The 24,888-nt window shown below is 41.1% G+C and overlaps 1 protein-coding gene across 1 annotated transcript in view; it reads right to left on the bottom strand.

The window, feature by feature from the left end:
• Positions 1–24,888, bottom strand: part of LOC116311109 (myb-like protein U) — a 48,814-nt gene that overhangs the window by 4,241 nt on the left and 19,685 nt on the right. Inside the window, exons 6-9 of the mRNA XM_039610269.1 lie at positions 2,875–3,013; positions 2,460–2,640; positions 2,110–2,251; positions 759–902 (exon numbers count right to left, since the gene is read on the bottom strand). Of these exons, the coding sequence (XP_039466203.1) occupies positions 759–902; positions 2,110–2,251; positions 2,460–2,640; positions 2,875–3,013 (606 nt within the window). The remainder of the gene's footprint in view (positions 1–758; positions 903–2,109; positions 2,252–2,459; positions 2,641–2,874; positions 3,014–24,888) is intronic.

Below are 24,888 nucleotides of genomic sequence, written 5' to 3'. Positions count from 1 at the left end.
TGTCTGTCCAATAAAAGCAAAGGTGAATCAAACAGACCAATACGGCAAGGCCGGGATGGTCCATTTGGTAAAGTAAATCCGTTGGGCATCTTTCTTCGCCTTTAGACAATAATTCTGATGGCAAAAGAACCTGCTACCTGCAAATAATCATGTGCAGTTCCACATGATTATTGACAGACACAAAGAAAACATATTACTGATACCAAAATAGTTTTCTAAACAAGATCACTGCAAAAAGTTCAGTCTTGCTCAATGTCCATCCTGCTGTTATTCATTTTATATTAAGATTTAAAAATCTAGTTGTTATTGGTATAGCAAGTAACCTTCAGTAATAGTAATAATGTAGTTGTAAAAAGCATGACAATATATTAAGTAATCCAAAGTATTCAGAATACATTACTGTCATTGAGTAACGTAACAAAATACGTTACAAAATACATTTTGGGCCATTTTTTCTGTAATCTGTAGTGGAATACATTTTAAGAAAAAACATTCCCAACACTGTCTAACAGCTGTTTTTCTCTTGTTATCAGCTTCCTGGTTTTCATTTTGCCTTCTCACTACAATTGTAATCTCAAAAGATAAAAAAATATTTATTGACTCAAAGGAGAGCTAACTGACTTCTAATGACGGAACAATCCTTAAAACAGGAAACTTGTTAGGCAAAAAGTTAAAATGTGACTTTAAAAGCTTTCCTTTCAGGAATTTCAGCTGCTATAACTTTCTACAGAGTCATTTATATGAAACATGAGACTGACCCAGAAACTGCCTGGACAACAAAACAGATGGGGAGGCTTTGTCCGCCTTCGCTCTCAGATGGTGTCCATCTCAGGGTGAACTGTCCTGGTCCTGATGCACTGCTGGTTAAATTGTACGGCCCGCTGTAGAGCAGCTCAGAGATCCTTCAACAAACAAAATCAAAAACTCATCAACTTTCTTTTTTCAAAATTTCTACATCTGCCAAAGGCCAAGGCTCCAGAGTGCGACTAATTTGGTCGCAAATGCAACCTAATCTCTCAATGGTCCGACTAAAAAAATCCTAGGTCGCACTGCTGTGACTAGCCATTCGAGCAAAAAAACCCCAAATTTTCTGCAACTCTCAAAGTCTCTGTGTGGCCAGCAGCAGACAACATTATGCCCATATCGTGGCCTTAACCAATCAGAGATAGCCAAGGGCTGAACCTCTCAGATGCCCAAGGTAAGATATTCAGATATTGAGATATTCTGTTGGACCCCAAAAATGCACCTGTTAAGAGACATGCTCACGAAGTGGATTTCAAACTCTGTCAATCGCGCAGTAGAACATGGGAATAGAGCAGTTGCCAGAGAATTCAACATTAATGAAACAGTGGTACAGAAGTGGAGGAAGCAAGAAGAATGAGTTGAGTAAAGTTTGACTTATCTGTTTGGTTTCGCTTAATGCGCCTTATAATCCAGTACACCTTATGGTCCAAAAAATATGATAACTTATCTTTCTTGTAGAACTGTGCTCCAAATAAAGAACTTTCTGTTTACAAGATTGTTATTTAATCATTTACAAATCAATATTGACTGTATGGACAGCAAAGTAAAAAAAAAGTGAACATGTAAAACTGCGGTGTAAAGCAATGCGCTTCAAAAGTTTGGGTACACCTAACTTTTGCACTGGTGCACCTAAGAAAAAAAGTTAGGCGCACCAGTGCAACCATGACAAAAAGTTAGTCTATAGCATATTTCTTTTGCTTTCCAACTAGAACACAGCTTTTTTTTTTTTTTGTATATACCAAACCAACCTTGGAAGTATTTCATGTTGCCTAACTTTCAATGTTTACTGTTGTTTTACCTAATCATTTTGTATTCATGTCCTTACATCTGTGTGGCATTGGCTGTTTTTCACTTACTGTGTCATCTAACTTGACTCCTGACTGTAATCTTGTACATCAGCACTGGAGTTTTGTAATACTAAAGATCATCTCACATATGTAACCTGATAACCTGAAACATATTTTTGATTTTTCATCACTCATTTCTGTTAGATCCATGACTTGTAGGATGATATCTCATGTCTACCCAGAGACTGCCCTGAATTAAATATTGAAACTTTTATATCTTTAACTGTGTTTTACTTACGTGGAGTTAAGTGCCTCTGCAGTGATGTTAATTTCCAGAGTCTGACTGACATTGTTGTAGAGCTGAGCTCCGTTGGCTGGTGTTGGAGGAAGAAACTTGGGCAGAAAGAGTCCTTCTGTGCAGGATGGCACTGCAGGATCAACTGGAAGAATACAGAGAAGTTAAGGTGATTCTCACAGGATGCAAAGATGATCCACAGTAAAATATCTGCTGGACAGATTAATATTTGTTGGTCCAGAGAATCAGTCCTGATGACACTGGTGGTCAAACACCTCAGTACGTGAGGCCTTCATCGTCAGCAGCAGCTCTTTAGTGCTTTCATTTTAAGATAATGAAACATATATTGGTACCTTTCAAAGCAAACTGAATCGGTATTTTGCTGATGGCATCGTTGGTAGTTATTGTTGTTTGTGTCCCGTTGGTTTGAGTCAGAGTGATGGTCTGTCTGGGGAAGTCCTCCATCACCAGCTGTACTACATACGAACCTTCATTACTGCTGCTGGTGGGGCTGAATGACAGAGTACAAGAGGACTGCAAGAGGACAAAATGGGCTTGAAGTCAAAATAATAAAAATGTTTTCTGTTATGTAATTCAATTCAAGGATAAAAAAAATGTTGAAAAAACACTTGTTTTGGATAAACTTTAGCTTCTACAAGAGTTATATGAATTGTAATTCAATTAAAATATTCCCGTCACAACATTGTGTGACTGTCTGTGCCAGCTTTCGGTCTTTGCCTGTCTCTGAGAGTAACAATCATTGCTCACCGATGAGAGGCTGAGGACAGACGGTGGAGTGCAGGGGTTACACTCTGAGAGTGAGGAGTTCCCATATCTGCATTTAACTTGGTCTCCATCAGGGTCAAACATCAACAGGCTGAAATCTCTCTGACAGTTTGAAGGAACTCTGAGAGAGAAACAAAGGTTGTAGCTCTATTTGCTGTATTCATTTCAATGTAAAGAACAGGTGATAAATACTTTGTTAAATACATTTTAATATGAAAGGGATAAACATAAAATAGGAAATATAAAAGAAAACTACACTTACAAACATAGACACACATTAAGTGGGCTTACCTCACAGCTGGTAGGATGGTGGTCTGAGGTGATGTGTTGGCTTTGCTGGTGTCAGAGCGGTTCCTCAGTTCCACCCGAGTCACAGCTCTCCATGAGACAATGTTATTGATGTTTGATATCCAGTTACCATTATTCAACCTTCAGTGAAAATTGATCAGAAATTCAGTTTTTAAAGTCTGAATATAAAATGTTTTAATAAATTATTAGTTAATCATGAGCCACCAATACAGCAGAGCTGATCATTAACATAATTCTTCACTTCTCTAAAACATTATTTTTTGTTTGGCCTTGACGTTTTCGGGAAACGTGGTTTGGTTTGGTTTTGTCGCCCATCACTGATATTTTAAAAAAAAGTTTTTACAAATGACTTTTTCCTGTTGTTGTACACTCACCAAAGTTCAAATGGAGCGTTGCTGGAAACCTGTCGAGTCATGATTCCCTCTCTCTGACACCAGTCTCCACTGCTCTCCTGTTTTACCACATATAGTGTGTGGGTTTCAGTCCCACAGTCACCACTGAGGCACAGCCAGTTATCATCTGTGCAGCCATGGAAGTTCAGCTTATACCGAAGTGTTACCTGTAAATTTACAGCCACAAAGTGTTCACTGAGGTCTTGTAAGATTTTTAAAAGTAAGTACATTATTTTAGAAAGAAAATGTACGTACTGTGACAGATCCATCTGCAAAAGTGTCCTTTGGGTAGTAGGTCATGACTGTGCCTAAAAAATGTGAAGCCTGAGTGCCGCAAACCATCAGCAGCACCAACGATGTCACAGAGAGCGACATGATGAATGTGTGTCTCTCTCTACAAAGGCAGAAATCACTGAGAACACGAACACTACTTTCAAAGACAGCCTCTCTTTCACTCTCTGTCCTTTTGTCTGATGTTTTCTTATCCACACACAGAAACTGACTCAGTTTGTAAACCAGAAAATTACCTGGAATGAGGAAATGTCTTTCAAAGATTACAGTCAGATGGGGATTTCACCGAATGCAGCTGTCTAAACCACTTATAAGAAGCACAAGCATATTTTTAAGTATATTTAAACAAAGTTGTTTTGAATTTGTCAGAACAACAACAAACATTTGTCAAGATCTTTTTCACAGATTTGTTTTTAATTTCATCTTTTGGGGGGCGACCGTGGTTCAGGGGGTTGGGAAGCTCATCTTGTAACTTGAAGGTTGCCGGTTCGATCACCTGCCCTGTCTGTCTCGGTCGTTGTGTCCTTGGGCAAGACACTTCACCTACTGGTGATGGCCAGAGGGGCCAATGGCTCGATACGGCAGGTTCGCTTCTGTCAGTCTGCCCCAGGGCAGCTGTGGCTACAACTGTAGCCTCCACCAGTGTGAATGTGAGAGTGAATGAATAGTGGAAATGTAAACCGCTTTGAGGGTCTCAAAAAGCGCTATATAAATGCAATCCAATCCAATCTTTTAGTTGTAATAGTGATTAACACAGTGTCAATTGGTTTTGTGAAACAAAAGTTATTTCTGTTCACAACAGATCACAGAGAGTGCAAGCTCCATGTTTCGTTAGTGTCTTTTGCGCATGGTAAAATGTACCACAGTCAATACTAGTAGAGCAACGGATCAAAAAACTCGCAGTTGGGTTCGGATCACGGTTTTGAGTCACGAATCACCAAAAAAAATAGACAAGACAAATTGAACTCTCAATTTATTTATTTAAATACTTTTTGGCCATTAAAAAACACTCAACTCAAAACTCATTCCACGCAATTATATAAATACAAATGAAGGTGCATAATAGGGCATGATAATCATTTGCTTTAATGTGGGCACAATCAAAAACAACTTAAAATGCAATTTAAGGTATCATTGCTTCTTACTTTGAAAATGGAGAATGAACTCCACATCATCAAACATTTAAATTTACATGTAGCTCTAGAGCAGGGGTGTCGAAGTTCAGGCCTCGAGGGCCGGTGTCCTGCAGGTTTTAGATAACGCCCTGGGTGAACACACCTGAATCAAATGAGTAGTTCATTACCAGGCCTCTGGAGAACTACAAGACATGTTGAGGAGGTCATTTAGCCATTTGAATCAGCTGTGTTGGATCAAGGACGCATCCAAAACCTGCAGGACACCGGCCCTCGAGGCCTGGAGTTTGACACCTGTGCTCTAGAGGTATTTAGGTGCATTATTAGCAGTAGGCTACATCGATGTAACTTCTTTTTAGGGGGAAAAAGATATTGGTGCTACGTAATGCCTCGCAAGTTGGATTTCACTAACAGGAAAAAAGGATCAGTGATGCAGAGGCAAGCGACGTTGCTCTGACCTCTGGTTCATGATACAGCTGCATTAAAGCTCTTGCCCTTTGAGTTTTTTCTGTGTCACATTCAACATTAAACATCATCATTATACAGTGTTCAGTTATATTTAGGTTAGGGCAAATGATATACATAAATATATTGATAATTAAATAAATATAAATATAAATATGAATGATATTGCATAAATGATATGCAAATCTCTGCAATCAATCTTTATGTACATTTGACACAACAGCCGGTAACTGTAAAAGAAAATTTGTGTTTGTCATTTTGGGCATTTAGATTACAGATCTAAAGAGAGCTGAAAATATATTTGTTTCAGTAATTTTTTAGTAGGTGAACAAACTGCATTTGCTACTTTGACGTTGAATGCTGACAGACAAACTTACAAAGCAAGAAATAAAGTCAGTTTATCACAGGAACACATCTTTTAGAAAGAAACTGTGACTGCTATTGTTAGTGTTTAAAGTGGAGCAATTCTGAACAATGATCAGCTGTGCAACACTTGCACAATGGTTCTGACATGGACATCTTTGTCTTCAGAGCTGCAGCAATTGAATCATCATTTCTTTCCAGACTAAAAAGGGTGTATTTCAGATGTGGTATGTGTAACGTTACTTCGTGATTCATCAGTCAGTGATTCAGACACGGTTCAATTTTGTATGAATGCTTTGAAAGGTTTGTTCAGACACAATCATGACAGTGACAGAATGAGAACAAAAAGAAAAGTGTGTGAGAGGAAAACTAAAAAGCTCTCCACGACAGTCTGTGGTTTGGTCAGTAAGACATCAAAAGCACAATACTCAGGTCATGAGAGATAGCACAGAACTGACACAGAGTTGTGTCAGTTTGTTGTGCAACTGTTGAAAAAGCAGAGTCAATTTGTGGAGTCTCTGTGTGGCTCAACTATGAAGCAGGTTTTTGGGCTTAATGAGGTAACTTCTGGGTTAACTCTTTGTTTTCAGTATCAGGGAGGTGACTCACCTCTTACTCTACCATAACTTATTCTGCAGACTTGAGGTGCATTGTTATTCTAAATTTAGTTGACTGTAAACAATTTTACAAAGATCTTCTAATAAAAATTCATATATGATCCTAAAACAGGACACCTAGTGAACAGGACACTGTCTCAGGTGGCCTAGTTATCCATCCAGTCATTCTCTTCCACTTTTCTTTGTCAGGCTCGCAGGGAGGGCTGGAGCCTATCCTAGCAACCACAGAGGAACAAGCAGGGAACACCATGGACAGGTCTTCAGTCTGTGGCAGGGCTAACACATAGAGACAAACAACCATTTGCACCTATGGGCAATTTAGAATTATCAATTAACCTAACCCCACTACCTTCATGTCTTTGGACTGTGGGAGGCAGCCAGAGTACCCAGGTGGTGGAATCAAACTCCAAACTTTCTTCTGTGTGTATACACATGCACACACACACATAAAATTATACAATAATTACACTGCAGTGAATCAAGACTGACATGATATTTTGGCGTTTGAGCACCCCATCAATTCAAGCACTCTCACACTCAGATGTGTATTAGATATCCCAAATCTATTGACTTGATGTTTTCTATATGCTTCTTCTTTTCACTTATACTCACAAGCTGGCGTACTGGCTGGTGGGGTAGTTGATAAAGACTTGAAGGTATAGTAATTGGTGACTTTACTAAAAATCATAAATCCAGTAACCTACTGCTGGTAGGAAAAAAATGGGGAATGGCTCTACTCACCACCTCCAACACTCACAAGAAAGCTTTGAGTGATTCAAATGGTTAAAATAAATTGATATGGTAACTCCACTTTCTACATTAAAAATGTCATTTATATATTCTGTAGGTTAGACTTTAACGTTTAGCCAATGTAAATGTCCAACAGTGCTTTGGAAATGCTTGATCATACCTAGACTGTCCCAAAGGTGAGTCATAGCAGGGAAACTGGTAGATGTACATCGCTGTCCAACAGCATGTCATTGTCACAGTGAAGCCTGTTTTTGTTTTATATATTTGGATAAGGAACTTAACTGATGAATGCCAACAAAAAACAATGAACATCAAAGTTCTAAAAAGGTTATACAAACAAATGTTTGCATAGTTCTTTTTCATGACAAAATGTTTTAAATACTTTAACCTTCCATCAAACTCAGACTTCCTTTTATTTTCTTCCTTCAGTTGTTGGATATTTTTATTATTACTTTTTAATAATTGTTTTTGTTAATTTAATTTTAGGCTTAAAACTGTTTTGATTTCACATGCCTTATCTCAGGATTAGTATAAAACCAGTTATGGCATTCTGATTGCTGTTGTGTCAAACCTGTCTCATGCTTCACTGTTGGAAGTTCCCTAACAAACTTTCCCAGCTGTAAAACATGGCAGATACAGTACAAACAGCACACGGATATTCATTTGCTGTACAGTATACTCAGTGCTTCAGGACATAAGTAAAGTAAGAAAGATTAATTTTCTTTTCACTTATGTGGAGTTAAATACTTCTTGAACGACAATGGTTTCAAACTGAGCTGAACTTTGACTTAATTTTTTATTTTTAAAGAAAAAACTGATAAACTTTTTTCAAAGTATACAATTTTTGAAGTAAATCATTTGAATTTTCCACCCCTTCAGTGGCAGTTTATGGCTATTGTGGACTCACTGAAGCCAAGGGAGAGCTAGTATATCTCATACCAGAGTAGGATATGCCATTGTTTACCATGATTGGATCTCACAGTACTCATTACTACATTGCTACGTGCCATCCAGGTCATGGTAAAACCTAAAAAAGATATCCTGTTGCCTTAAGGCCTGCTTTTCATTGGCCATTTATGGTTGAATGTCTAAGCTGTCATTCATCTGCTATTTTTTATTTTTTGGTACAGGCTATTTTTCACTTTTGCAATCACATGCGCTTTTAGCATGGATACAGGTCCATATACTGTAAACAGACTCGTCTACTAGCCAGGGTCTTTAAGTTTTAGTGCACGTTCTCATTAGTTTATGTAATGATTTCCATGACAGAAGCAATTTTATGCTGCTGTCATGGAATTACCTTGATAACCCTACCATCACTGAAACGTGCACAGTTGCTGCATTCAGAAAGCGTCGGAGTTTTTTTAATTGAGAAAATATGTCTGTGAAGGTTCTCAGTCATCCAGGTCATCGTAGTCAAAGGAGCTTGGAAAGAAAAGCGTCTGGACTTCTTTAAGTTGCTTGAAGACGTTTCACCTCTCATCCAAGAACCTTCTTCAGTTCTAAGGTCAAATGGCCGAGAGTCCCAGATTTAAACCCAGTGGGAGTTTCCCCCAAAGAGGGACAAAAGGACCCCCTGATGATCCTCTAATCACCTGAGCCAAGGTGTGAAAGCGGGTGTGGGTCTTAATCAGCCAGGGTTTCGGGTGAGCTCATTGTGAAACCTGGCCCCACCTTGTCATGCGAATTCCTGAGGTCAGATGGCCCAGGATGTGGGCGCGCGCTGGACTGTTTGCCTTTCCTGGACTGCGCTGTGCACCTTGAAGAGAATGGCAACCTCAACATCGAAGTTTACCGGAAGCCCACACACACGGACCAGTACCTCCTCTTTGACTCCCATCACCCTCTGGAACACAAACTTGGGGTAATCAGGACCCTACACCACCGGGCAGAACATGTTCCCTCTAAGCCTGAGGGAAAAAAGAAGGAACACACACATGTAAAGGAAGCACTCAAAACATGTGGTTATTGTAATTGGGCGTTTATAAAGTCAGCAAAGAGTCACAGAAAAGAAGATCAGACACCAGCGAGGGAGGATAAGAAAGACAGACGCAACAACGTTGTCATCCCCTATGTAGCCGGTGTATCAGAAACACTCAGGAGAGTTTTCTCCAAGCACGACATCCCAGTGTACTTCAGACCCAGCAACACACTCAGACACAAACTGGTTCACCCGAAAGACAAAACTCCAAAACACAGACTGAACAACGTGGTGTATGCTGTACAGTGCAGCGAGGAATGCCCAGACCTCTACATTGGAGAGACCAAGCAGCCACTTCACAAGCGCATGGCACAACATAGAAGAGCCACCTCCACAGGACAAGACTCAGCAGTCCACCTGCATCTTAAGGATAAAGGTCACTCTTTCGAGGATGCCAATGTTCACATTTTGGACAGAGAGGACAGATGGTTTGAAAGAGGAGTGAAAGAGGCCATCTATGTCCACTGTGAGCGACCATCTTTGAACAGAGGCGGTGGTTTACGACATCAACTGTCTGCCATCTATAATCCAGTTTTGAGATCCCTCCCCAGACGCCTTAACGCCCACTCACATCCTGGGCCATCTGACCTCAGGAAATCACATGATAGGGTGGGGCCAGGTTTCACAATGAGCTCACCCGAAACTCTGGCTGATTAGGACCCCCACCCACTTTCACACCTTGGCTCAGGTGATTAGAGGATCATCAGGGGGTCCTTTGTCCCTCCTTGGGGGGAAACTCCCACTGGGTTTAAATCTGGGACTCTTCACCATTTGACCTTAGAACTGAAGAAGCTTCTCGGATGAGAGGTGAAACGTCTTCAAGCAACTTAAAGAAGTCCAGACGCTTTTCTTTCCGAGCTCTTTTGGCAATTGAGAAAATAGTTCTGTCTGATGTCAGTGACAGGTTGGGCTTTAGAGCAGGGATTTTACCATCCATTTTACCGGTCCTCAAGGCCTCAAGGACCAGTGTTCTGCAGGTTTTAGATGTGTCCTTGATCCAACACAGCTGATTCAAATGGTTAAATTACCTTCTCAACATGTCTTGCAGTTCTCCAGAGGCCTAGTAATGAACTAATCATTTGATTCAGGTGTGTTGACCCAGGGTGATATCTAAAACCTGCAGGACACCGGCCCTTGAAGCCTGGAGTTCTCCACCCCTGCTTTAGAGGGTTAAAAGTAAATGCTGCTCAGAGAGTGAGCTACTTGTTTTTCATCTGTTTCAGTGGTAAATGGTAAATGGCCTGTATTTGTATAGCACTTTACTTAGTCACCAGCATATCAAACAGTGGAAGAAATTAACTGCAGGAAAGTAGCTCTCGAGGACTTGAGTTGGGCACTCCTGCCTTATAGTCTGCATGTTTGGTATGTTGGCACTGAGAACAGCACCTGTGTTTGGAGTTCTTGTAAGTGTGAAAAAAAGAAAGATTTCCTCATCACTCACATTGTCTGCATACAACATGACAGAAAACCTTACACAGATCACTCCTCTCAAATGTCAGAATTCCTGTCTCACAGACTAACCATACCAGGTAGAGGTTTTTCATGTTCCCACAGAGTTAATTTCTTCCACTGTTTGATATGCTGGTGACTCAATATTAAAAAGATGCCAAACTAGAACCAGCATTTTCCAAGTGTTTTTAACAGGTTAAAATCATTGGGGCGCACTGACAGCACCTCTGTCAGCCCCATGCAGCTGTGGCTACAATGTAGCTTGCCTTCACCAGTGTGTGAATGTGTGTGTGAATGGGTGGATGACTGAATGTGTAAAGCTCTTTGGGGTCCTTAGGGACCCCAAAGAGTGCTATACAAATACAGGCCATTTACCATTTACCACTGAAACAGATGAAAAACAAGTAGCTCACTCTCTGGGCAGCATTTACTTTTAACCCTCTAAAGCAGGGGTGGAGAACTCCAGGCTTCAGTAGTGTGTGTGAGAGCTAAAATTTCAGTAGTGTGTGTGAGAGCGTTTCAGTAGTGTGTGTGAGAATGTTTCAGTAATAATGTCCCTTACGGCACCTCATACCAAAGTGTTCAACTTAACAAATTGAATTATATTTTTATTTTTTCTTTACTGGCTTTCATCTGGAGGAAAAAGGTTAAAATTGTCTTGAATGCTGTGAGAATACCTAAATTTAAGCAGCAACATAGTTTTATGATCTCTGCATTGCATTATCCTGTATTTATTCTAATATTACAGATTGATACTTTTGTAAAATATGTCACTGTGGTTCAAGTGGACCTGTCCATGCTTGTGATTGGCCTGTGCTTGTACTTTTTATATTAATATGTTTGATGCATTGACCTTTTGAACTGATAACCACTTCTGTGTGACTGCTTATCAGTGTTAGGGTAAGTGAAGGCAGATAAGGAAAGGATATGCAGGTTGTGTTGAACTTGCTGCACAGTACATGCCCCTGAATAGAAATGTTTTTGTTGCCACTTAGCTCATTCAGCTATACATACATCCAGAAACAGATGACACAGTGTAAATAACATTGATTTTGCTGGACTTATATTGTGTTTCCAGTTGTAGTGGTTGGCAGCTGAACTGGTTGTGGAAGCATTTATCGTATTTTTTATCATGTTGTGCTGCTGTTGTAATAGTTGTGGTTCCTGGGGTAGATTTTATATGATATATGTGCATTTTAGATTTTTATCCATGTAGATTTGGCCTTTTTAGGAAAGTGGTATGATTTGTTCACTTTTCATAAACATGATAAACTCTAGGATTTGGTTACATAGTCATGATTACATGACTATCTAAAGTGCTTGTAATAACAATATCAACCTTATATCACATATTTTACACTAATTAAACATTAAGTACTGTAAGTCCTACACAAGCATTCTGTGAAGCAGGCATATTGTGCATCTCTGAGACCCCAGGAAACCTTTGGAGTCCGTTCTTCTTCTCATCAGAAAGAAGAACTGACTCACAAGGTTTTAACATTTGGGAACCAAAGTCACCAAACAAATCAAAGTTGACTTGTTTCGTAATTACAGTTTTATATGGCCCAGTGACCACTGGAAATAAAGTTAAGGATCTTTCCAGGTTCATTTTGATAGGGACTTTGTGTTGTCTTAGCCAAAATGACCGCTCAGGAGCATTGCAAAGATTACTGCCAAGTAGCAATCATCACTTTTTAAATTAGTTAACACTTTTTAAATTCCTTGATGTAGTCTCTTAATGATTTTTGAGTCTGTATTAATGATTTTTTCTTAAGTGTTTCTACTTGTTAAAGGATAAATTCAAATTGTTTCCAAACTACAAACCTAAAAATAAACCAGTGGTGACAAAATGCTAAAGCAACAAGAGCACCACTATGAGTGGAAACTAGCTGGCAGCAGACATTATTCTCAAGTGGTTTTCATTCCCAGGAGATTGTCATCTCTCTTTTTTTGCTTTGATGATTACACAACTGACAGCTGCATACAGTTTGCAAGTGTTGCTTTCTTGTCAGACCTGTCTTATGTGGGTGTTTCGTAACACCACTGAGAAAATTGACTTCCTCTTCATCTGATCACCTAAATGTTAGTAAACTCTTGTGGGTATGCCTTTCTTGTTTAACCAGAAGCGGTCAGGTGATTCTATTTTTGAGGCAACATTTTACCTTCATAACTTTAAAAAAAATAAAGATTTATGTTTTATATTTTTTATAATAATTTTCAATACAGACATGTTTAACTATATGAAATCCATTATGGTCAAGCTCAGGGATAAATAAAATAGTATTTACAGGTAGTTTTGTTAAACATCGCCTCTGAATGGGTTCCATCCTGTTAGGGACATTTACATATAGACCAGAACTAGTTAAACATGTAAATATTGTTCAATTGCGACTTTTTCTTTTCAGAGTATGTCCCTTTTGTTAATATAATGTTTTATACTTAAAACTGAAACAGGTAATTTAATTACAAATACTATAGGTCTGTGTTATGCAAAAATTAATTTATTTTTAACACATTTTTTTCTGACAGCATGGAAAATACTTGCAGTCCTAAAAACATATACATATTTGTGTATTTTAATGTTCCTGACTTCTCAACATGGCATAACAAGTTTCAGAAGACTTCTGATTCTGTTCAATTATTTAAAAAAAAAAAAAAAAAAGTTTTTCCAAACAGGGTGGAATGGAACATAACAGGATGGAAGAGTATAATAGAGGTGGAAAATCAGTGTTTCTGATTTTAAAATCTGAATAAAGATCTACGGTTCATTTTTGCTTGTTATATATTTTTTAATTAAAAAGTACATCTGAATATAAACATTATGACACAGCATAGTACCAGATATAAATTCCCTGCTCCAATTACCACTGGGACCACTGTTACCTTCACTCTCGACATTTTCTTGAGCTCTTTTCTGAGCCCTTGGTATTTCTTAAGCTTATCGTGTTCCTTCTTTCTGATGTTGCTGTCATTCGGAACCGCTACATCGATCACTACAGCCGTCTTCTTCTGTTTGTCTAACACCACTATGTCCGGTTGGTTAGCCACCACCATTTTGTCCGTCTGTATCTGAAAGTCCCACAGGATCTTAGCTCGGTCATTCTCCACCACCCTTGGGGGCATCTCCCATTTTGACTAGAGATGGCACGATACCACTTTTTTATGTCCGATACCGATATCATAAATTTGGATATCTGCTGATACCGATATGAATCCGATATAGTGTGTTTTTTAATCAATAAAACTGTTTTAATATCTTGCTGCATTTTGTATAAGTTTATACTCCAGTTTAAATAAACAACAACACTAAAGCTATTTTGTTATACCTGTATGTAAAAAAAAAAAAAAAAAAAAAAAAAAACACTGCACCCGAAATATTTCATATTAAAATATAAAATATAATAAAATATAATAAAATATAAAATATTTCAAACTTAAACCTGCTCCATCCTCCCTATTCTGGTATTTTAAAGAGTACTTAGCAGAAATATTAAGCAACCTAACTAATAGGGTTGCAAACTCCCAGCAAAAGAAAAAATAGGGAACCACTCCCCACCTCATGATGCTTAATAATAAACTTGCACCAAAAAAAAAAATGCACAAAAATAAATTATTTTTCAAGAATAATGACAGATTCAACATCTTTCTTCAACAGAATTGCAGACTGCACAGATCATACTTCACCAAAGGAAAAAGTACTATAGCTTACTAGGGTATATTAGACTTAACAGTTACTATATACAGTAATGGACTTCTATACATCTTACATCAGATTAAAACTTTGGGTGTAAGATTCGGATAATTATTTATTAAAAGCTAGACATTTTAAATGAGAATAAGAAAGAAAAGTATGTCTTTGTGCCCCCTTTTCCCTGTTAATGCCCTATCGGCCCCCCTGGCTAAACTTTGCTAGATCCGCCCCTGCACAGTTACCAGCTGTCAGCTACGTAGAAAAGGATCCTGGTCTAGAAATTAATATTAAATAAATTCTAACAACAGCTTATCAAGGTTAAACGTGCTGCTGTTGTTTAGCCGCTGGTTTCCTCTTTCTGATGCAAAGTGGGCCAAAAACAAAGAAGAGAGACGGACTCGCGACAGAAAAGCCGATCAGCTGATCATTAAGCAGTTTCATGATTGAAGTAGCGGCAGGAAGGGAGAGAGAGAGAATGACAGGCAGTCGCTCCATATATCGGTTGTTAAGCTTAACGTGTGAATGCTTTACAAACATTCAGAGATGAACTTACACACTTGCTTTACTTCTCTCTGGGATAACTTCCTCGGAGATGAAATGCTGGTTTGGTAGCGAGGCTACAAATACACACAGCCGCTCTATCACGTGACGCATACTGCTCCGACGTGCTACGGTTATGAGCCGAGTTACGCCGTGTCGCAAGTTTTGTGAGGTGCTTTTTTGATATTTAATGGATCGGAAGAAGAAAGACTATCATGAGAAGATTTTGTCACTACTCAGTGATGAAAATACTCATGAGCCCCTGAAACGAGACCAAGGAAGTGGGTACAGGAAGAGGGTCATAGACTGTCTGAAGCAGTTAGAACAAGACAAGGCTATCGACCGGAGTGGAAAAGAGGGCATTGCTATCCTACCCTGGAACACCACCAAGCCATTGGTTCAGATATGTGGATGACACCTGGGTGAAAATCAAATCTCAGGACGTACTACATTTCACGGATCACATTAACTCGGTGGACCAACACATCAAATTCACCAGGGAGGATATGAAAAGTGGCAGGTTAGCCTTCTTAGACTGTGAGATTTCCATCAGTAACGGGGGACATCTAAAAGCTGACGTGTACCGTAAACCTACGCATACGGATCAGTATCTAAGGTTTGACTCTCATCATCCACTGGAGCACAAACTGGTTGTCATCAGGACGCTACAACACAGAGCGAAAACCATCCCCACTGACACAGCGGCCAGGGAGGCAGAAGAACCGCACATCAAGAAGGCCCTGAGTAAATGTGGTTATTCCAGCTGGACTTTTGTCAAAGCTGGGAAGGCACCTAAAGAAAGCTCCAGCCGATCCAGGAGAGAAGGACAACCGCTGCCCAGGCGAAAACCTGTAGTGATCCCATATGTGTCAGGAGTATCGGAACAGTTGAGACGCATTTTTTCTAAACACCGGGTCTCTGTGGCTTTTAAACCCCAAAAACTGGTCCACCTCAAGGATCGGGTCCCCCGACACAAACAGAGTAACATAGTGTACGCTGTTAAGTGCCAGGAGGATTGCCAGGATTTATACATCGGGGAAACCAAACAACCTCTAGCGAAGTGGATGGCACAACACAGAAGAGCAACCTCATCAGGCCAGGACTCTGCAGTCTATTTACACCTACAGGCCAGTGGACACTCTTTCAACGATGAGGATGTACACATCCTGGACAGGGAGGAATGCTGGTTTGAGCACGGAGTCAAGGAGGCCATTTACGTGAAAAGGGAAAGACCATCTCTGAATCGAGGAGGGGGCCTAGAATAGAATAGAATAGAATGCCTTTATTGTCACTATACAGTTGTACAATGAGATACAGAGCATCTCCTAGTCAGTGTAAACATGCTGGGGGGGGTACAGTTATGCAGCGCTATATACATATGGACAGTATTAACATATGGAAGAGTGTGTGTGTGTGTGTGTGTGTGTGTGTGTGTGTGTGTGGTGTGTGTGTGTGTGTGTGGTGTGTGTGTGTGTGCAGCGCATGTGCAGATGCGCATACTTGCGCGTGATGTGTGCATGTAATATATGTGCGCATAATGCGCATGTCTGGCAGCGCAAGATGTATGTAATAAAGATGCATATGCATGTATGTATGAAAAATGTACAATTTACAAGCCGTAAGTAATATGTAATAAATAGTGTTATGTATGTACAGTTGAGTTATTGCACATGGAATTGGTATAAATAGTGGTGGTCCATAGAGGAAGTGGGAAGTGGGGGGCTGTGTTATCGGTGCATGTGTGAGTTCAGGGTGGTTATGGCTTTGGGGAAGAAACTGTTTTTGAGTCTGTGGTTTTTGTGCTGATGCACCTGTAGCGCTTCCCTGGGGAAGCAGGCTGGTATGTTGAAGCCAGGGTGGGAGCTGTCCTTGATAATGTTTGCTGCTCTGCTGAGGCAGCGGGAGGAATAAATGTCCAACAGGAAGGGGAGAGGGCAGCCGATGATCTTTTGTGCTGTCTTGACCACACTCTGAAGCCTCACACTATCTGCCTTGGTGCAGCTGCCGTACCATACCGTGATGCAGTAGGTTAGCAGGCTCTCAATGGACGAGCGGTAGAAGGTCAGCAGCAGGTTGGAGTTCAGCTTGTACTTCCTGAGGACTCTCAGGAAGTGCAGCCGCTGTTGGGCCTTCTTGATGACCGCTGAGATGTTTTCCGTCCACGAGATGTCAGCAGAGATGAGGACACCAAGGAACCGGAAAGTGTGGACCCTCTCCACACACTCCCCGTTGATGTAGAGGGGGGCCAAGTCGGTGTTGTGTCTCCTGAAGTCAATAATGAGCTCTTTGGTTTTCTTGGTGTTCAGTGCCAGGTTGTTTTCTGAACACCATGCTGCCAACTTCAGGACTTCCTCTCTGTACTCTGCCTCGTCTCCCTTTGAGATGAGTCCGACTACCGTGGTGTCATCAGCAAACTTGATGAGAGTGTTGTTGTGGGTCGGACTGCAGTCGTGGGTGTAGAGAGAATACAGGAGGGGGCTCAGCACACAGCCCTGTGGGGAGCCGGTGCTCAGTGTGCAAGTGGAGGAGAGATGAGGGCCGAGTCTCACAGTCTGGGGCTGGTTTGTGAGGAAACCCTTTATCCAGGCACATGTGAGAGGAGGGAGGCCAAGAGTGACCAGTTTGGTGATGAGGATGTCCGGGATGATTGTATTAAAGGCTGAGCTGTAGTCCACGAAGAGCATTCGGACGTAGCTCTGCCGCTGCTCTAGGTGACTCAGCACAGTGTGGAGGGCTGTGGCGATGGCGTCTTCTGTGGATCTGTTTGCACGGTATGCAAACTGGTGGGGGTCGAATTCTGGGGGGGGTAATCCTTGATGTGCTGAAGGACTAGTCTCTCAAAGCATTTCATGATTACCGGTGTGAGAGCCACAGGGCGGTAATCATTCAGGCTGGAGATGGGAGACTTCTTCGGCACTGGGATGATTGTGGCTGATTTTAGACAGGATGGGATGGCTGCCTGATCCAGTGAGAGGCTGAAGAGTCTGGTGAAGATGAGGGTGAGCTGGTGTGCGCATGCTCTTAGTACCTTGCCAGGTACTCCGTCTGGACCGGCCGCCTTCCTGGGGTTCACTGCTAGGAGCACACGTCTGACATCATGCTCCGTTACAGTGAGTGGAGCGGTGCAGGAACCAGGTGAGGATGAGGAAGGGAGCAGGGCTGAAGCAGATGAGTGTTGCTGTTGTGGTGTTTCAAAGCGGGCGAAGAAGCTGTTTATTTCCTCTGCCAGCTGCACACTCGGATTTTCTGTTTTCGCAGTGCTGCCTCTGTGGTTGATGATGTCTTGCATTCCCTGCCACACCTCCCGTGTGTTGTTGCTGGACAGGTGGGAGTCGATGTTCCTTTTGTGGTCTGACTTGGCTTTTTTAATCCCCCTTTTCAGGTCAGCTCAAGCAGCCCTGTACAGAGCTCTGTCACCTGATCTGAAGGCGGCATCACGGGCTTTGAGGAGTGAGCGGACCTCACTGGTCATCCAGGGTTTTTGATTTGGGAAAACCCAAATGCTTTTGTCCACAGTCACATTTGCAGTACAGAACTTGATGTAGTCCAGTACTGATCCTGTGAAAGTTTCTAGGTCCTGGTGTTCAAATATGTCCCAGTCTGTCTCTGTGAAGCAGTCTTGTAGTTTGTGGAGAGCATTTTCTGGCCAGGTTGTAACAGTCCTTGTGGTGGGCCTGGCACTGCGTCTGAGGGGGGTGTAGGCTGGGGAGAGCAGGAGGGAGAGATGGTCGGACTGACCGAGGTGGGGGAGGGGTATGGCTCTATATGCATGCTTGATGTTGGAGTAAACATGATCTAGAGTGTTTTCTCCTCTGGTGGGACATTTGACATGCTGATAGAACTTTGGGAGTACAGTCTTTATGTTGGCCTTATTGAAAATCACCTGCAATAATGTGAACACCATCCGTGTGGGCCCGCTGCTGTTCGTTAATGGTGTTCAGCAGGATAGAGAGCGCCGTGTTTACGTTGGCATCGGGTGGAATGTACACAGCCGTGATGATCACTACTGTTAGCTCTCTCGGTAGAAAAAAAGGCCGGCATCTTACCGACATGTACTCGAGGTTCGGGGAGCAGTGACTGTTTATAATTGTCCCGTTGTTGCACCAGCTTTCATGCACGTAAATACAGAGCCCTCCCCCCCTGCTCTTACCGGAGTCCTTTGTCCTGTCCCAGCGGAGTAGAGTGCGGCCTGCTAGCTGAACGCTAGCATCGGGTATTCCCGGGTGAAGCCAGGTTTCAGTGATGATCAAGGCACAGCAGTCACGAACATAGCGATTTCCCACTAGTTGTAATTCCAGGTCGTCCGTTTTTTTGCACGAGGGATCTAGCGTTGGAGAGATAGAGGCTCGGCAGAGGTGGCTTGTGTGGTTTGTTTTTTAGCCTCAGCATAATGCCGGACCTACGGCCCCGCTTTTGCTTCCTCTCCCTCCGTCTGCGCCTCCGCCTAGTCCCGATAACAATCCACGGGGAGCCCGGTGGTCTCGCTATGTGATCTGGGATGTTGTGCGTACGAAGAAAGTCCAGTGAAACAGATGTTTGATGCTGGTCACCGATGTCTATGAGGCTCTGGCGGGTGTAGCAAACTTTGAAAGTAGAGCCGATGGTGCAGAAAAAAATAAGAAAGACATACAAACTAAGCAAACTAAACAAAAAAAAGGAGTACTGAGACGGAGAGCCGTAAGCCGCTGCAACAGTGTGCGCCGCCATCTTAATGGTTTTCTAAGGGTACATCTTTCGCCATCTTACAATGCTGTGATTGCAGCCATTCCCCAACTCTCTGTGAATGGTACTCATGGCCGTTGATCAGTGTTCTTTGATCAGTGGGTTTTGGTCAGCGATTGTTGATCAATGGTCATGGGAATTTGCATAATTATGATTAAGGAACTGACCTCACAGCCCATTGTTCCTTCAGTGGGCTGGTTTCAGTCATTATGCAAATGTACTGTTTATAAGGTTTGGGGAAACCTGCAGTCAGCTGAGACTGAAGAAGTCACTTGGATGAGTGACGAAACGTTTCTCCCACAAAACGCTATGTCCAGATGAACAGAATCAACTTTTGGAAATGGATCGGATTAAATTTTTTTATTTCTCGCCGATATCCGATCCAGTAATTTAGATCAGTATTGGACCGATACCGATACGTAATATCGGATCGGTCCATCTCTAATCAATACATACAAACATATCAATAATTACCAGGTGTGTGCATGTAGCTTTTTAGCTAAGCTTGCTAGCTCTAGTGGATTATATGCCACTCCGCCCTCTAGTGGATGAAGATGAAAATGAAATTTCTGCAGTTAGTGAGTGGTTTGAAAGTGATCAAATGTTTACCAAAGCTAAACTATGCAAAGAGCAATTATGCAGCGATTCCACTGGAATGAAGGGAAACTATCAACAAGTTCTGGGTTTTTGGTTTGACTAATACTTAATACAAGTACGAAATTTTATTCTTCTGCTGTTCTCTGTTTATTAACTAAATCTATCAAACAAAACTATCTTTGGGTGTTAAACATCACTCCAGGCTTTTATACTCACACTCTGGTGTATTGGGTGATGCAGTTGGCGATGCTGTAAAAAGTCAAAACGGAGGTTACTCATGAACTGCATCATATGTTTAGTTGCAAGTAGTGGATGTTAAACACTGCTCACCTTCTCTAATGGTCACAATGGCACATCGAAGTTCAGAGTGGTACTTGGCTGCACTGTGAAAATAAATCAGTACAATAGAGCCATTATTAAATTGTGTTTTAAGTTAAAAAAAAATATATTTTCAAAAGTTTAATGTTGTAACTTATTTACAGTTTTTCTCAGTTGCTTTGGTGCATTTCTCACAACAGAATTGATCTCTGCACCACTACTAAGGCTCTTCTCAAAACAATTAGTGCAAACTGCAAAACATGGTGGATAACTTGCAAAAGTGAGTCACTTCATCAAAAAGAAAAGTCAGTTGTCCAAAAGCAAGTCAGTTGCTCAAAATAAGTAGTCAATGCTTCAAAAGCAAGTCCCTTAATCAAAACAGATAATATATTCATCAAAAGCAAGTACTTATATCAATCAAAGTGTCTGGGCTGTCACAATTACAAGTCAGTACACCAGCACCTTTGGTCACAAAATCAAATGGTTTGAACATGTTCTCATTGTGACAGATTTCTTTGTAGGTGCTTCCCAATGATATGTCAAGTCTGAAAACCATAAATTGTAAAGGAAACTCAAGACACTTCATATGCACTCTTGATAATATTCAATTGAAACTGTGCACAGCATTGTGCAACTGGGGAAATACAGTAAATCAAACATTTTACAGCAAACATAAACTCACTTAGACAGTAAACCTTACTGCAGTAGTTATGAAACAAAAAACCCCCTGAAAAACAGACACTGCTGCATATCAATCATTGATATCTAGACGCTCCTGTCTGTCTGCCCACATATTTGCATCAACATCACAGCGAATGTCAGCTTTATCGATGCATCGGGGAAAGTATCTTCTGGAGTGTCGAATCCATCCTCTGCAGGACTCTGCTGTGATGTCATCACAAGCTGCATCCATAGCTGCTAGCAGGGTCATTTGGGTATGTGGATGCCTCACATATACCTTCCACCTCCAGGAAGAGAAAAACTCCTCAATTGGATTTAGGAATGGAGTGTAAGGAGGAAGAAACTCCATAAGCATCCTGTCGTGTGCTGCAAACCACTGCCTGACTACAGCAGAGTGATGGAAGCTAACAGTATCCCAAACCACTACATACATTGTCCGATTGTCACCAGGATCATCCCTTTCATTTTGTGGGATTAGGTCCCTATAAAGAGCGTCCAGAAAAGCCAACAGGTGTTGTGTATTGTATGCACCAATACGAGGAATATGGGTGTGAACGCCATTTCCTGAGATTGCTGCACACATTGTGACATTTCCTCCTCGTTGGCCTGGGACATCAATGGTGGCTCTTTCTCCAATGTGATTTCGTCCACGCCGTCTGCCTTTTGCGAGATTGAATCCCGCTTCGTCAAGATATACAAACGTGTGCAGGGGTTCCCTGGCCTCCAATTCCAGGATATGCTATACAAAGGATGAGAATAAAAAAGTCTGTAATGGTGCATTTGGCACAACAGATTGTACAGTGTGAATTGTAAATAGGATTACAGTAACATGCATAAATGTAAGTGCAGTACATGGCCTAAACTTTTACAGTAAACAGAGGTACATATGCAAACATGTTTTACCTGTACACACTGGTGACGGAGCTCCTTCACTCGATCACTGTTCCGTTCAAATGGTACTTTGTACAATTGCTTCATGGACATTTCATTCCGTCTGAGGACTCTGTCTATGGTGGAAATTGATATTGACTGAATATTTCCGAAGATGGTGTCATCTTCTACGACAGTTCTTTGTATTTCTCTGTCTCAAAGCGTTGTTTGCAGCCACCATTGCACAAATTCTTTCCTCTTGCTGCGGAGTCAAAAGTGGACCTCTTCCACCTCTTTTAGGTTGTCTGGCAGTCCTTTTTGAGATGCAGATGAAAAAACACAAACATAAATAAGCGCAAACATGCTTACAGTAATTGTTACAGGACTATCATTCAAAACTCTTTTCTTTACAGCATTACTGTATTGTACCACAGCACACTATGCCACACCTGGGCCAAGTCTGCGCTTCAGTTACAGTACGTCTATATGTAAAGATCTATAAGGTCATGTCCGAATGCAAGTCTCCTGTATGACTATGAAAGTCCAGAGCAAATTAGTTTGTGCTGAATAACTACATTACGGTATGCTCACCTGTTTTCCCGACGAAATGTCTGAATAATAGAACTTACAGTAGTTCTCCCAACATTTGGCTGCACCCTTCGACCAGCCTCGGCCATTGTGAGGCCATGGTTTATCACATGATCCACAAGTGTTGCCCTGATTTCGTCAGGAACGTGTCTATGCGGTTGGCCTCTTCTTACCCGGTTTTGTCATCATCCTCCACCGATCCTCACCCCTCTTCCACAAGGCTGACGTTCCATGCTCTGCAGTTTTGTAGATTCAGTATGCACCTCATGCCAATCCTGTCTGTTGGTTTACATTATATATATATATATATATATACTTGTAGAGTAGGGGATACTGTAACGCGATTCACCTGTGACTGGGTAGAAGAGGCTTTTCATTGGTTGCAAGTAAGAGTAACACACACCAATTTTCATTAGTGTGAGATAAGGTTCACCTGAGAAAAGTAATTTATGGAGATTTTCAAAATGGGTGTACAAATTGTTTGACAAGATGTTCAACAATTTTGAGTGCACTGACACAAGCAATGAAATGAAGACTATTAGTTGTATGGACAATGACTATTCAGCCGGTACAAGTATAAATAATTGTGACATTCATGATGAGAGCAAGGAGATAGTGATGAATAGCAAGTCAAAAGTGACCATTCTTTAGATATTTGTACTTACTCAACTGCTTCATGTCCAAAGGCATTTGCCGAAATGAACATGAAACCGCCACAAGGTTGTGCCAAAACGACTACATGTTGTGGAGGTTGAACTAACTATTGTGCAAAGTTTAATTCTGTTGTGAGAAATGCACCAAAGCAACTGAGAAAAACTGTAAGTGTTTTGTGACTTGTGAATAATTCCCCTCTCCTGTTTTCCTCCCCGGACCTGTTACCTTCCTGCTGTGCGAACGTGTGTGAGTTTGGGCGTGAAGACGAGAACAAGTGTGAGAGAGCTTCCGCGTGGACCTTTGGAACCCTGGATTTTCCCCCTCACTGTATATATTCTGCACTGGTGTTGTAAATAAACAATCCTCTCCATAATTTTACTTAGAACAGGGAGCAGACTAACAGGTCTGCTATCAACACCATTAAAAATGTCATTCCTGTTTTAAGGAAAAGGAATTATTTTCGATTCTTTCCACTGGAATGAAAATAAGCTGCATGCCAAAGATCTATTAAAAATGTGACATTTAGGAAGGGACACAAACTTGGCTGCAACTTTGAGCAATTTACTGTCTATGTTATCAGAGCCTGAGGATGTATCATCAGGAAGTGATATTAATAAACACGCTACCATCTCAACATTCACTGCCTCAAACTTAAATTGGCATTGCTTATTATTCATGATAACATCCTGTATAAGACGGCATGATAGGGTGGGATCGCCTCTGCTCATATTAGATTTTAAATTTATTTTATTGCTGTCGTAATTCACGAAATAATTGGTTATGTCCTTAGCTTTACTTAAAAAGGTGTAGAAGTGTGACACCACTGGAGCAAGATCTCTACCCATTATATTATTTTAAACTTTCCACACCTTCTTGCTGTCCTTATTGGCCTCCTTGAGCTTAAGTTGATAATATACTTTCTTCTTGCACCTAATCAATTTAGTTACTTGATTTCTTAACTTACGATATCTTGCCCACTCTTGTGGACTGACCGACTCTGCCTGGCTCGTCCATTTTCCTTGTATGGACCAACTCTGTAAGTGCATTCAATTTGAATGCTGTCACTGTCCAGGACCAGCTTGTTCTTCAGCATGTGTCAGACTTTCTCCTCTGATCCTTCCCAAGTTTCTGATTTTTCATCTATTAATCCATCCACCACAATCTTGTTCCTCCTCGACTGATTTTCTAAATAATCCATCTTGGTTTTTAATTCTTTGTGTTCAACATCCTGTACATCCCTTAGAATGCTGTCCAACCTTTTGTTAGTTCCATCCATGATTAATTGGACAAATGTCTTAAAGTTATCTTGCTGTTGGTGAATCAGATCTTTGTAAAACTCCCGTTGCTGTTCCAGCATAGCTCTCAGCGTGCTAACACTGACATAGCTGTTGTCCTCTGCTGGTAGCGCCTTCAGGGGCATATTTACCAGATTGTGTAATTTAGATTGTTACTTATATATTTTCCCAGTTTACTTTTAAACTTTACAGTTTGATAAAAAAAATATTCAAGCTTCAACTTCGGAAATGTGATTTCAGTATTAAGAGGCTAGTCTGTGGCTGATGTGTGAATCAATGTATTCTTGGGT

Source organism: Oreochromis aureus, linkage group 3 (genome assembly GCF_013358895.1).
Source record: "Oreochromis aureus strain Israel breed Guangdong linkage group 3, ZZ_aureus, whole genome shotgun sequence".
NCBI classification, from domain to species: domain Eukaryota; kingdom Metazoa; phylum Chordata; class Actinopteri; order Cichliformes; family Cichlidae; genus Oreochromis; species Oreochromis aureus.
Note: the sequence above shows the minus strand (reverse complement) of the source record. Positions and strands in the feature narration are given on the sequence as shown.